The 15056-nt window shown below is 35.9% G+C and overlaps 1 protein-coding gene across 1 annotated transcript in view; it reads right to left on the minus strand.

Moving 5' to 3' along the window:
* The window catches only part of LOC136037174 (surfeit locus protein 1-like), a 29114-nt gene that overhangs the window by 2799 nt on the left and 11259 nt on the right, over positions 1 to 15056 (minus strand). The window contains exons 2-6 of the mRNA XM_065719718.1: positions 14467 to 14552; positions 11063 to 11184; positions 8789 to 8977; positions 5611 to 5790; positions 926 to 1069 (exon numbers count right to left, since the gene is read on the minus strand). Of these exons, the coding sequence (XP_065575790.1) occupies positions 926 to 1069; positions 5611 to 5790; positions 8789 to 8977; positions 11063 to 11184; positions 14467 to 14552 (721 nt within the window). The remainder of the gene's footprint in view (positions 1 to 925; positions 1070 to 5610; positions 5791 to 8788; positions 8978 to 11062; positions 11185 to 14466; positions 14553 to 15056) is intronic.

Here is a 15056-nt window from a genome sequence, read left to right on the forward strand (position 1 = left end):
AAAAAAAAAAAAAAATTAAGTGCCAGAACCAAGCTTCCTTTTAAAAAAATCCCTAATATTTACATTGTTATGAAGTAACAGAAAGAAAATTATAAAAAAAAAAAATGACAAAAGAGAAAAGGAAAATAGCGCAACTAAACCTAAATCAACTTGATGTGACGTTTCAAATATCCCAAAAAAACTGCCACAGTTACCTGTCTCTCTCTAAGAAAAAACAAATGAGAGATTACTCCAGGTAAAAAATTCGGTAAGAAACATTGTACTTACCAAAACAAAGAGATTTTGAGCTATTTTTAGAATTAGTAACAGTTTCCTCCGTTAGTAACTCGCTCGTTAAATAATTATAATAACAGTACGAAAAGAAAAAACCAATCAATTGCAACAGGTCTGGGTTCAAACATTCTTTTTAAGCGAAATAACACTTGAAGTTAAATTTCCCTTTACGTGCAGGAATTACTAGAATGGAATTCATTAATTTCTTAGATAAGAGGTTTTTAAAATAATATTCATATTCCATCGCAGTAACGCCTAGAGGTCGTGTCTGAAATTTCTAATTCTGACAGAATTGTCAAGAACCGTTTTCTAAGCAGTGTTCAAAGGAAAGATCAGCAGGACCAAGGTGCAAAAGTTAACAATGCCCTCCTTTACTCAAAAAAGCTTAGTATTTATTTTCAACAATTATCTTACAAGTGTTAGAAATATCATATCTCTAGGCGTGACAGTGACGTTTTGTTACACTATTACAGCTCAGAAAATGGTAAAAAATTAACGATTTGTAAGATTATTTAAGTAATATGCATTCCTCATGAAAGAAGCTTAACATCATGCAAATTTTCAGTCTGGTTGCGTAAGTTTCCACTTAACCAATTCAATAAATCAGATTCATTTAACTTTCTTTGGCTCTTAAGTAACAAATTGAACCTACCAAGTTATAAGATAAGAAAGATGATCATTGCGCAATGCCACCCGCGTCTGTCCAGGGATTGGGCCATTAGTGTAAACCATCTTTGAGGTGGCATCGACGAAGATTGGATCCGTCTTCAAAATATTTGACATGGATTCAACATCTCTGCAAAAAGAATTAAAAGCTAAAGCTATTTTCACGACGAAAAAGAAAAAAACGTGATTATTTGCCCCAACGGAAAAAAAATCTTCGATTGGGCCTTGTGTTTTTTTACGTAAACAATAAAGTTGAAAACAGAAATCAAAGCAATCAGAAAAAGAGCTAAGCTAAAATGTTGAAAAAAAATTTCGAGAAGTGACAGTTCTTAGAGTTTCCTTTAGTGAGAGCCCAGAAAAAGCATACATAGATGAAGTCATCGCATAAGTTCAAATAAGAAAAAAAGCCAAAATCAAAACCCTGATCGAGACAATAGCTATGGGATCGCCAGGTTGCAGATATTAAGTGTGCATACAAAGTAAGATTAAAATAAAATTGTGTCAATATTGCGAGACATTAAGCCAGATTAATAGCCTTGAAAGCTTGTAGTTACCTTTTCTAGGAAAAAAATAAAAATGATTTAATGTAAATCGTCAAGCTGTTCCTATTGTGTTCGCCCTGAACCTCAAAATTCCTTTGGTTTTTAATGTCTCCAAATTCGAGGGCCCCGGAAACCCACATTTTTACAAAAGTTGGAAATTGAGAGGCAATGCCTGGCCAGTCAGCTAACTAGCTTTCAAAGTGTCAACTAGAGGATACGTCCCGAGCTGCGTAAAACAGACTATTTTGGATTAACACTGCTTGTATATATTGGATGTTGACATTTTGAATACAGGTATCTATAAATCTTAAAACCCTCTAGCTTTACCACGAATGACTATTATAAGGGGCACTAGTATTTTCACCTTGTATTTTCCTGAAATCCACCTGATAGGAATTTTGAGATGGCAGTTTGTTGTTGTAGAAACTTCAAAAGGCTCGTTCAATAAATAATTGAAGGGACTAGTGCCCCTTATAATATTCAAAAGCGATTGGAGGGTAACTAAACCCCATCCCAAGCCCACCATGTCCCCAAACACATTCAATCAAAATCTTAAGATGGGCATTTTTTCAGTGTAGTTAGAAGGTCTGGAAATTATGCTTTTGAGGATGACAAACCCCACCCAGCCCTCGGGGCAAGGGTTGTAAGTTATACCCTAGGGCATATAAGTTTTATACAGACAGGTTGTCGTACAAACTTTGGGGGGGGGGGTCACTGGATCGGTAATCGGATTTTCTACTGACCTTTTTAAGAATCAAAGTGATCAGAGGGCAGATATTTCCGCCAACACCTCGTATTTTCCCGAAATGCGCCTGACAGAAGTTTTGAGATGGCCATTTGCTGTCGTAGAAATTTCAAAAAACGCCCATCCGATTAGAAATTGAAAGGGCCTTCTTTAATAGTCAAAAGTGATTGGAGGACATCAAGCCCCTCCGCAAACGAACTCATCAATCCCCAAGACACGTCTAATCAAAATTTTGCGATAGTTATTATGTTCAGCGTAGTTAAAATGTCTGGGAATCTTTGAGAATGACCCCCCCCCCCACAGCCCTCAGCGCAAGGATTGTAAGTAATACCCCAAGGGCGTTTAAAGTTTTTATTGAAAGGGTGGTCGTATAACTCCGGAGAGGGAGGGGGTTCATTGGATTGGAAACCAGATGTTTTAGTTCCTTTTAAGAGTCAAAGTGATCGGGGGTAGCCTCCCCCCACGTCGTATTTTCCACAAATGCATCCGATAGAAATTTTGAGAAAGCCATTTGTTAAAAAATCGTCCAAAGGTCATACTAACGAGGTCTTTGGGGTAAACAGAATCCCACAGAGTCAGGCGGGGGCAGCCCCCCCCCCCCACGTCGTGTTTTCTACAAATGCATCCGATAGAAATTTTGAGAAAGCCATTTGTTTAAAAATCGTCCAAAGGTCTTTAGGGTAAACAGAATCCCACAGAGTCAGGGGATAAGGGTATTAAGCAATGCCCCAGGGACATATAAGGTTTTTATAGAAGGGGCGGTCGTGTGTACTTTAGAAGAGGCTTATTTAATTTGAAATGCGTAGTTCTAGTTCCCTTTTAAGAGTCGTCAAACATCGCGGAAAGCGACTAGTCCTTCTCCCTGACATCCTCTTCTTCCGAAACGCATTCAACTGAAATTTTGAGACAGTCATTTTGTACCAATAGTCCAAAAACCATATAACAATGTCTTTAGGGTGGACACAATCCCCCAGAATCTATTGCGGAGGTTGTAAGTTATGCCCCAGGGCATGTAAGGTTTTTATGGAACGGGTGGTCGCATAGGCTTTGAATCGGATGGAACTCATTTGATTGGAAGTCCAAGTTTTAGTGCCCTTTTTAAGAGTCATGTTTGAACTTTATTTTCCAAGAAAAGGAAGGGCATTCAGGTGAGCCTGTTAGAGAAGATGAGGGAAGTGTTGAACTATGTCAGAATGCGTTATTTGTATAAGGATTGCCAAAAGGCTGTAACACAGGAATAACTGAGTATATTAATTTGGAAAAGAGGGGAAATGATAAGGGATATGATGAAAAAGGCAATACTTACGTGCTATGAATACTACTACAACTACCGCCACTACTACTACCAGAGTCCTTTATTTACAGTATTGAGGGGAAATTCGAACTAAATCAAAAGACACTATGTGTATGCAAATTGTCAAAATAGCTATCTTAAGAATTGATTTGGGTATTAAGTTGGAACTTTCAGAGAATGCTTAAAGGGGAAGATCATATCACCAAAAGGCAATATGTGCACACTACTGCGCTTCATTGAAAACAAAACATGTTTTAAACGTTTTCACTTTTTTTACTTTCACAAATAAAAATTATCAAAACTTCAAGGAATAAACATAAGCATATGTCGATTGAACTGACAATAAACGGTCATTCGTTTTTTTTGTTTTTTTTTTCTTTCAGTAAAGTGCAAATTATGTTCTGGTCTTGAGAAGGCATGGGAATTATCAGCAGTACTCAATTGAATTTTTGCTCTTTTTAAGTTTGACACGCCTATTTATTGTAATTTCTGTTCGTTTTGGGTTTCATTTATTTATTGATAATGATTTATGGTAGTTTCACGTTTGGAAGATTATTTGACATTATTTCCGCTCATATTTGGCTTAATGAAGCTCTTTACTTTTCTTTGAAAAATATGTTTTATGGAAAAGTTTTTTAAATTAATTTACACTAATAAGACTATTCCGATTTTGCTTGCACTACTAATTTTTTCTTTCTGATTTTAGACCAAGAATCTTGAATAATTATTTTAAAGCAAAGTCAGTATAATAAAAAGGCTACGTTCACAGCTTCAATTCAGATTAATCAATGTGACTTCACAGAAGATGTGAAAGAAATTTCGGAGTAAGAATATAAAATAATCGGTATAGTAATTAGAATGTTTCATTTATTTTAAATATTTTATTACCACTTTATCTTTAAAGCCCTTTAATTCTATTAGGAAATAATATCGGTTTTAGGCATATGAGCATTTTTGTCTTTATTGTTTTTAACGATATCCAAAGCTTTAAAGGTAATTCAAACGGTAATTCAAATTAATGAATTAGATTTTACACGAACAAGACAAAACTATTTTGAAATCGAGGTTTGTTAACGTTAGCCAGTTGTTTCAACAATGCCGCAGAAAGAACCATTTTACTATCAGCAACCCATTATTGAATAATTTCTGTGAGCGACGAAAGAGGATATCAAACGGTTTGAACTAGTGAAAAAGCGGGCAAGCAGTAACCAAAACTCTGAAACAAGGAATTTTGATAACAATTAATAAATCAAAAGAATGGAGTTTTTCTGTTAATTACAAGTATATAAAATTGATAAAGTCTAATGTTACCCCACGAATCAAAAAGAATTTTGGTCTTTATGCATCATCTTCTCCTTTGTTTGTTCACTTCGCGTTTCAAATAAAAATTATTCCATTTTGAATACTTAACCTATTTTTGTTGTATTTATTCAACTTTGAGGAGTTGCCAAACCCTCATTCTATTTTTGAATATTTTACTGATGCTATTTAACAAAAAATATGCATCTATTCAAATTGCTAAGTCATTGAAGTGAAAAAAACAAACATTCCTTAGTTACTCTTATTTCAATTACAAACAAATCTCTAATATTCCCAAAAATTCATCACAATCTTAATGGAACCTACTGTATAATGAGACAAAGGCTCAATAGGTCAGATGGGTTCAGGTACCCAGCCATGATGCCACAAAAAGTTTATTTAAGGGATTTTCTGTCTTCACGCGAATAACCTTCATAATAACGAATACAGTTTTACTGCAAAAATAATTAAGTTTTACACCCACAAATGGGCACTTGACAAAAAATTCACAGGACACGTTTTTCAATATCACGGAACATTTAACTTAATATAAGCAATCTTAGTCAATCTAGATAAATAAACATTCCCCAGTGCACCATCCACTGGACTAGGCTTTGGAATGTGGATTTAAATCTTATTCCGACAAAGAATTTAGAGCGAGTGAATGACTGAAGTAGGCGAGGAGACAGAGAGAGAGAAAGAGAGAGAGAGAGAGAGAGAGAGAGAGAGAGAGAGAGAGAGAGAGAGAGAGAGAGAGAGAGAGAGAGAGAGAGAGAGAGAGAGAGAGATACCTGGAATGCCAAATGCCTTTTTCCGGCGTACTAGCAGGTGTAAAAGCAGTAGGAGGTTCAGTACGTCGTACTACACCTTCAAGTTCGATTTCACCCTCTGGGCCAGGGATTGGCTCTTTTGTTATACCAAATTTTCTTGCTTTATGAGGTATCCAGCCTCTATTCACCAATATAGTCATGCTTGAAAAAGAGCAATAGTTTCAGTAACACAAAAATAAATTAGTGAGCTTGTTAAAGTGTACAGGCTGAAGGTAAATGCAAACAATGCTAGAAATAATGTCTTGCCGAATCAAAGCAATGTATCTATTATTTTGATAATTTTACAGGAAAGCGAAAATAAGATTTTTTAGTTTCAGCACGAGCTTGTTCTTCTTTTGTACACTTAAATAGCGAAAAAAAAATATCCAGATTTGACAATATATAAATTAATATTTTGTCTTTGTTTAGGCATAATGGAGATAAAATTGCTTTCCGTGATCTTTAGAGCTGGATTCTCTGTGCCAATCATAGTGGGACTCCCTGGTCCCCATAGTGTGCCAATCCATAGTGTTACAAGCGAATTAATAAACTAAATTTAATTTTTCCTCTTTCTCTCGTATTTAACTTTATACAAACCATTTTAGGCACAAAAGAGTTAGGAAGGGTGTAATCTTTGTGACCCTGATTGCAAAAAGAAAAATTCTTTGGAGTTATTACAAACTGTACCCAACCAAGGCAGATATAACATAAAATCTTTGGCTTTGACTTTATATTCGGTTTTTACTGACCATTCGGTTTTTTGGAAGGGGAGGGTAAATATTACGTTATTTTTTATAACAATGAAAACCGCCCATTCCGTCAATATTATATCTGTTTTTAAGGTTTTTTATTATATCTAGCTCCATGGTTTAGAGAACAAAGCCTTATATCTGTTTACAGACTCCCTAACATCGGATTAAAACTTACGGACCTTACTGGCTGACTACGCCATGGCACCAACAAGTATCTGCCTACCCACCAACCCCCTCCAACTCCCCCAAATATAGCCAGATCCGGTCATGATTTAAAGTAAGAACTGTAAGACATGAGTTCCTTCTAAATATCAAATTTTATTAAGATTCGGTCACCCGTTCTTAAGTTAAAGATACCTTAATTTTTCTAAGTTTTCCAAATGACCCCCCCGACTCCCCCAAAGACAGCGGATTCAGTCCGGTTATGTCAATCACGCATCTAGGACTTGGTCTTATTCTCCCCACTAAGTTTCATCCCGATCTCTCCACTCTAAGCGTTTTCCAAAGATTTCCCGTTTCCCCCTCCAACTCCCCCAATATAACCGGATACGGTCGGGATTTAAAATAAGATCTCTGGGACATGGGGTCCTTCGAAATATCAAATTTCATTAAGATCCGTTCACCCATTCATAAGTTAAAAATACCTCATATTTTCCTCTTCCTCTAGCCCCCAGATGGTCAAATCGGGGAAATGACTGTTATCAAGTCAATTTGTGCAGCTCCCTGACACGCCTACCAATTTTCATCGTCCTAGCACGTCCAGAAGCACCAAACTCGCCAAAGCACTGAAAATCTCCCAGCTCTCCCAAAGAGAGTGGATCCGTTCCAATTATGTCAATCACGTATCTAGAACTTGTGCTTACTATTCCCATAAGTTTCATCCCGATCTCTCCTCTTTAAGCGTTTTCAAAGATTTCCAGTTTCAAAGATTTCTGTTTCCCCCTCTAACCCCCTATATCCCCGGATCCGATTCAAATCGAAAATGGAGCATCTGAGATATAAGATCTTTATATCAAGTTTCATTAAGATCGGATCACCCATTCGTAAGATAAAGATACTTCTATTTTCACGTTTTCCAAGATTTCCTGTTTCCCCTTCCAACTCCCCCTAATGTCACCACATCTTTTTGGTATTTAAAATAAGAGCTTTGAAGCACAAAATCCTTCTAGATATCAAATTTCACTAAGATCTGACCACCCGTTCGTAAGTCACAAATACCTCATTTTTCTAATCTTTCCAAATCACCCCCCCCCCACCTGCCAACTCCCCCAAAGAGAGCAAATCGAGTCCGGTTATGTCAGTCACGTATCTTGGACCTGTGCTTATTCTTCCCACCAAGTTTCATCCTGATCTATCCACTCTAAGCACTTTCCAAGATTTCCCCCCCCCCAACTCTCCCCAATGACACTGGATCCGGTTGGGATTCAAAATAAGACATCTGAGTTACGAGGTCCTTCTAAATAAGAAATTTCACTAAGATCCGATCACTTCTTCGTAAGTTAAAAATACCTCAATTTTTCTAATTTTTCGAAATAACCGTCCCCCCGGGAAACGACTATTTCTATTTTAATCTGGTCTGGTCCCCGATAGGCCTGCCAAATTTCATCGTCCTCGTTTATCTGAAAGTGCCTAAACTAGCAAAACCGGGATAGACAGACAGATCGACAGAATTTGCGATAGCTATATGTCACTTGGTAAATACCAAGTGACATAAAAAGGACACTTAAACGTAGGGCCATAGTGCTACTATTAAAGAAGTAACTCGGAGCTTTTTTCATGAGTCCACAGTAAATACATTATACGCTAACTGCGGCCATAAATATTATATCAAATAGGTTTTGGAATTCCAGTTTCTGGATTAAAAGCGAACTCAGATACCAACACACTCAAAAGTCTTTACAATCACCACCAGTACTTCCAGGGACAAATTAGTCACGCTAAATTGTAAATTAAGAAATGGAAATATACGATTTCAATCTCTGAATTTGCTTATTTCAACGTTTTTTACCCGGTATTTGAGGCCGGATAAATTATATATATAACATTATATAAATGTTAATAATGCTATAATATAACGTTATATAAAATATATATACCATAACATAATTTAATCTTGTTATTAACTTTTACAAGGACAAATTAACTGGTGTCGAATCAATCAGTTTCCCTAATAGTGATATCTCAACGAGAACGTTTACTTGTTGAATTAGATACACATATGCACACAAAATTTCATTTCAAAAATGACGATATTTCACGAAGTGGGGCCAAAAAAAATAGGAAGAATGTCAAGCATAAAAAAAACCTAAGAAATTACAGGAATAATATCAAACTCTCGAGAATTTGGTGAGCAAAGGCCTTAGTGCCCCCCTCCTCGTTTGCATACCTGCCTGATTCTATATACTCACTTTTTCCCTGATACTTCAAAAGGCGTAACAACATAATACCCACTTTGACCAGTTGAAATAAGGCCACCACCTGAAGACACATCACCACTTTCGATTAATGGCCGTGGGCCAATAAGTACTTCTTTGTCATAAATAAATCTTCCTCTGGTCTTCACTCGACTGTATTCCAATGCTTCTATTTCCTCTTTGCTATAAATAAATAAAATAAATTCTATCAACTTCCATCAATCTAATGAAAGTTATCTTTTTTCAAGAGTATTTCATATGTTGAATAAGTTGTTTATGTGGAAAAATAAAATTTGGGCTCCTACTTTTGTCTTCTTTTTTTAGACACACAAAATTACAAATTCCGCAATTTTGCCTTCTTGTCTAAGATTTGCTAATTAATCTTGTTTTAATTAACTTTACAAATTGCTGTGGGAATAACTACTGAAGGCTAAAATTTTATGAAAATACAGCCAATAGCAAGTTTTGACCCCAATCGATAAATTTACTTTTAAAAGTTTTTTTTTCAAGCTTTAAGTTCACTTTTTCAAAATTTACATTTATTCTGAGTCATCTATTTGTATGGCCAGCCACTCAGATTCAAAGGAAAAACAAAGTTCTTTAATTTCAGTTGTACATTATATGACAAATACTGCCTAAGATATAAGAGTCCGGAAGTTTTTTTTTCCTTTGAAAAAGATACATTACTCCCTAGATTATTCCACAAGGCCACACAAACAAATATTAAAAATTGTGGTTTAGAAATACCCTTGTACTCTTTTTAGTTTTAGACTCACTAAAAATATATTTGAAAAAACTTACATACCCTGCCCCATCTTCTCTAATTTTGGTCGTTCTTACAGTGAACCATTACTGAATGATAGATTCAACAAAAAGAAGATAGATCAATGCCATCTATGCAAAAATGAGACCTTCCTTGTTGTTCAATATTGTTCGCCTGTTGTTCGCAGGTTTTCAGCAATGATGATTTCAATAGCACATTTTTTGTTCAGTTTTAGTTGAACATTTTTGAGGGGTGTGTCTCCTTATCGAGATTCTCAAGTCTCTTTTCATGATTAAAAATTGCTCTTCGGCTTAAAAATAATAAAAATTACTATCTTCAAAACAGTTTGTCAAATATTTGTCATGAGACAGTTGCTGCAAACACGATTTCTAAGGGATGGAAATAACAAACGGATCATAAATTTACCCCCTGAGTTTAAATTCACCATAAGTATTACTATATATGAGTCTAAGATAACATTGTGAAAACCATTTAATTATTACATAATGTCAAAATTTTTAGAAAAATTACATAATGTCAAATACATCACAAAACAAGTTTCCATCATACACCTCAATACCTGAGCATTATTTGAAGTTTATACCAAACCGAATACAGTACAACAAATACTACTAACAGCCCATTACACCAAAATACCTCTTAAGTCGAGCAGAGAAGTGTCACTGTTTTGGTTATATTTATCGTTAACAATCACCGCTCCTAGAGGGAGAAGAGAAAAAAAGGAACACGAGCGTTTCTGGTTACAGATTATTTTTAACTCAGAGTGAATTGTATCTGATTAAGGCTAAGGTAGATGGCTTTCCCCTGTATTATCTTGTATTTTTTGTTAGCTTTAAGCTTTAATTGTTCTTACAAGTGAGACAAAAATTAACAATCAAAACGATTGAATTTAACTGAATTGTCTAATCTGAATAGTTATACTCAGTTAATTATCTTTAATCGGTCTGAATAATTATCAGCAAATTGCATATAAAACTGCTCTGAAGCTTATTGCAATATCGTCACTGTCACACCAAAAGGTTCTACCTCATATTTTCACTTTGTGATAATTGCCAAACCGTTCGCGGAGCAATTCTTAAGAGCAGGACCAGCAGGGCAATTTAGACGAGGAGGGTCAAATTATCCCTGAAAATTCATTGGTCTGCTGACTCTCCCTTTCAAAACAGCATTTGAATTTGAACATATCAGACGGTACGCGTAATAGCAACGCACCTCTATTCCCTTTTCATATTATGAGATGCTATAACAGCAATACAGGTGGTACGCTGCGCTTGTATTTTATTCCGTTGCCCATTTGAAATAGAGTTAATACTGAATTAAAATAATTCCTCTACGTAATTTCTTGTTAGAACTATTTTTTTGCTTCCTAGTTTCAGTTCCTTTTAGAGAAATCCGCCCACCCAAATCCCGAGTATCATAATTTTGTTTCTTTGTAAAATTAATACTGATTATTACTACAATCAGGAGACACTCGATTTGCTTACTTCTCTGGTAGGTTAACTGGCGGAGAATTTTGCCTCTCTTCTAGTTCTTCCATAAGGTTTAACTTCCATTGTCGTCTTCTTACTTGCCAACTTCCTAGCAAAAATGTACCAACAGGAATAGTCTATCAAATAGAAACATATTCAACTTACGAGCAAGTTTTACAGAAAATAATACACTATCTACTGCATACGTTTGGGGTAAAATATGGACGGATTGCCCAATGTTTAGTTCGGTCGTCCAGAATCGAATTGAATTCTTTGCAAATTCCATGGTTTGGGGCAAGAAGCATCAGTAATAATAGATCTTCGATTAAATTTTATTGGGAACATAACAATACTATGTTTTTGATATCCGGTACGTAAATGTTGAACTAAAGTCAAATAAAAATAAAAAATTGTTACACACGAAGATAATACGACAAAATTCTTTTAGAGCAGGAATGTACAATCTAACAGAGATAGATATACGCAATACTAATCTTAGGCTAGCTTGTTCCTCTATTTACATCTTTAAATCTTTGGTTGTCATAACTACAAACATGGTGGTATGGGCAGTCAGCAGGCTGAGTGTTTTGTAAGACCAAAATCGGCAAGAACAGAACGTATTATCTAAAATTACCCACAAACCCATACGAATGATCACTGATACTTAAAAAAAAGTAAATAGCTGAGATTGCTTGCATTTCAATAAAAAGACTCTGCCAGATTCTAACTGAAATCTCTTACATATGACCCAAGTCAACAAGGTTCGTGCCCAGTAAGCTGATCCTAGGTAAAAATGCAGGACATGATTATATCAGAACAACGTTTGGCTTCTTTTTTTCTGTTAAACGCAACACATTGTTTGTGGTGTTTTACCACAAAAGAGAAAAATAAAGTTTTGCAAACTCGAGGAATCAATTTGCAAACTTTAACCGAAGTACCTATGCTTCCGCATACATGTCTACCGATTTATCATGGTCTTCCGATTTTTTTTTCTTTTTGTTTTGGAAATACCACCGTCAAAAACTAGATCTCACAATCTACCAATAAAAATCGAGATTCAAATTATTGCTAACTAAAGCAAACTGTAATAAATGAAATGAACCTCCATAGTCTTATTTTATGGTACTTCAGTAAGATATTACAAATAAATTTCAATAAATACAGCTAGGGAAAAATCGCTAAACACGAGGGAAAGTTTCCAATAATTATGACAACTACAACTACTAATGACTCACTGCAGCACCAAGCAATCTGAGGCTAACACAGCTGCGCATGCTTCTCCTCCATCCCAATTTATTCAGTCTTCCTCCTAATATCCTCCCAAAAAGTTCCAATTTTCATTAAACCATTCCCTCTCACATCCTCCCACCCCATTCCGAGAGGAACTGCTTTTCGGCTGGACTTATATGATTGGCCGAAAAGGAAGATATTTGGCAATTTGGCAGTGTTCATTAGCAGAACGTGTCCTAGCCTTTTCGACCTTTCTCTCATTATACCCCTAGAAAGAAGGAGAGCGCCATATTTTTCACACAGCTTACTGTTTGGAATACAGTTAGTCCGATGGATTATAGCATTATAGCAAAATATTGTGTTGACATGTTAATATATTGAGAGGATATGGTCAATCTGGACTGCACCCCGTTAAAGATAGAAACGGGGGTACAATTAGTGATAAGGAAAGAGTTGGAGGGAGATCGGCAGAATATTTTGAGAATGCATTAAACCGTGATAGAGTTACATGAAAAGAAAATGATGGAAAAATTTGCGACACTTTGGATGAAGGAAGATTTCTTTTATCAGGAAGTATTAGTAAAAGTAATAAGAGAATAAAAAAAATAATAAGGCCCAAGGTGCTGATAGTGTGGTTAACGAGTTTTTTTTTTTTTTTAATATGATAAAGCTAGAGATAAGCAACTGAAAATTATGAATATGATTTTTGGAAAAGGAGAAGTACCTAGAGATCTTAGGAAAACCAGTTAAACCCCTCTGTAAGAAAGGTGATTAGAGTAAGTGTGGTAATTAGAGAGGCCTTAGCTATATTTCTATAGGAAGCAAATTACTTATTATGATTTTTTTAGACTTAGAGAAGAACAGTGTGGTTTTAGGAAGGAGAGGATTACTCAACCTAATTTTAAGATAATGATTGATTGAGATGATGATTGAGAAGTACTTGAGTCATCAAAACCCCATGAGTCCTCTGTTTTATTGATTCTGAGCAGGCGTTTGATTCAGCTGATAGAAGAGCTATAGCAAAGGTCCTATCCTTGTATGGTATACCAAATAAATACATTGAAGTGATTAGTGAAATACATAAGGATAAAATTGCTGCAGCTAAATCAGGAGGTGGTTTTGTATTAAGTCAGGAGTTAAGCAGGGCTGCGTCCTATCTCCACTTATATGGATCATTTTGATTGACTTCGTCAGAAGGAGCACATCAAACACAATGGGAGAACACAGAGTCCACTGGGGAAGTAAAACTTTCAATTTAAGCATCCCAGATGTAATGTTAGCAAAATGAATGAATTTTTAGAGGTTTTGAAAGTTCAGGGTGCAAGAATAGGCTCTTAAAATTAATTTTAAGAATACTAAGTCACTAAGACTATGAATAAGTGAAGTTGAAGGAATCATGTTGGGTAACGAGATGATCAATCAAGTGAACAGACTCACTTACCTAGGTATCATTATTAGTAAAGACGGTGGGTATAGTGGATAGCCAGGGTGCAAAGTATGCAGTAGCCATGGCCCAGGGTGTTTTTCACAGTTGAAAAAAATTAGATAGAATAGAAGATAAGCCTGCGCAACAAGATTGGAATATTGGAAGCTATGGTTATTACACTGGTCAGGTATAGTTTTGAAGCGTGGGCGCTCCCAAAAACGAAGGAGGGTTAACTAGATGCTTTCCAGACCCATTGCCTATGGATTTTTTGGGCACCTGACTGACTGACCATATCTCAAACAGTAAGCTGCACGAAAAATATGGGTCAATCCCGCTTTCTATAGCTGTTTTATTGTGATACCACTTTGGATAGATTGGTATTGAGGAAGAGCGTGAGTAGCTGCGTTGGACTCAGGCGGCTTGGTGTTGCAGTGATTTGTTAGTAGTAGTAATATCAGTAACATCGATTGCCGCTTTCTTAGGCCTGTTGGTAGGAGGGCCATTCATCCCATCATAAAAGAAATAAACAAAGGAAGAAATGGGAGACAGAAACGAAGAGAGGGGAGAAGGATTATACAACTCCTAGTTAAAGCCCAAATCACGCAAGGATTCTTAATATATGTAACTGGATATCCCTATGTCGTCCAAAATTTTGTCAAATAAACTAGAGTCAATTAAGATTCGTAAAAATAAGCAATAAGGTATCATACGCAAGAAAGAAGACAGTTAACTTGATAAACGTGTAAAAAGGAACTAAGAATACCAGCAATCCTATGGCAGAAGCTGTTATTTCTGGGTTTCTTCTAGATGTGGAAGCAATACGAGAAGCATATCTTCTAAATAGACGGCCTGTAAGAAAAAAAAAACTATGAATAAACAATAGCATAAGCTTAGAAAACAATAAATTATTCAAAATGTATTGGTAACAAGGGCTTCCCATAGTTTTACGAAGCGAAATATCCTATTTTTTATCCCTATGAAATTGCTTGAAGTGTGACTGCAGCAAATATTTCTACTCAGTCAAAGCCAAAGAAATCAATGGCATATTTAGGGGGAAGGGGGCCCTCCTCCCCCTGAATTTCTCAGAGACTTTCTTAAGAGTTTAATTGCTTGCTTCTAGCAGTCCTGTTGATTTTTGTTGTATACTTCGATATTGTATTGTAAATACTGCACTTTATTTCATAAATTTGTCCAGATCCTATACTTTCAAGATCTCTCTCATATACTAAGCTGAGAGTTGCCATTTCCCTCGGTTATTCCACCCCTTAGCTAGAGTCTCCAACAACTGTTATTTCATACTTGTTGTGATTGCGTTTGATCTGGTTGAAACCTTATTGCTAGTATTTCACTCGA

Source organism: Artemia franciscana, chromosome 16, assembly GCF_032884065.1.
Source record: "Artemia franciscana chromosome 16, ASM3288406v1, whole genome shotgun sequence".
Classification (NCBI taxonomy): Eukaryota; Metazoa; Arthropoda; class Branchiopoda; order Anostraca; family Artemiidae; genus Artemia; species Artemia franciscana.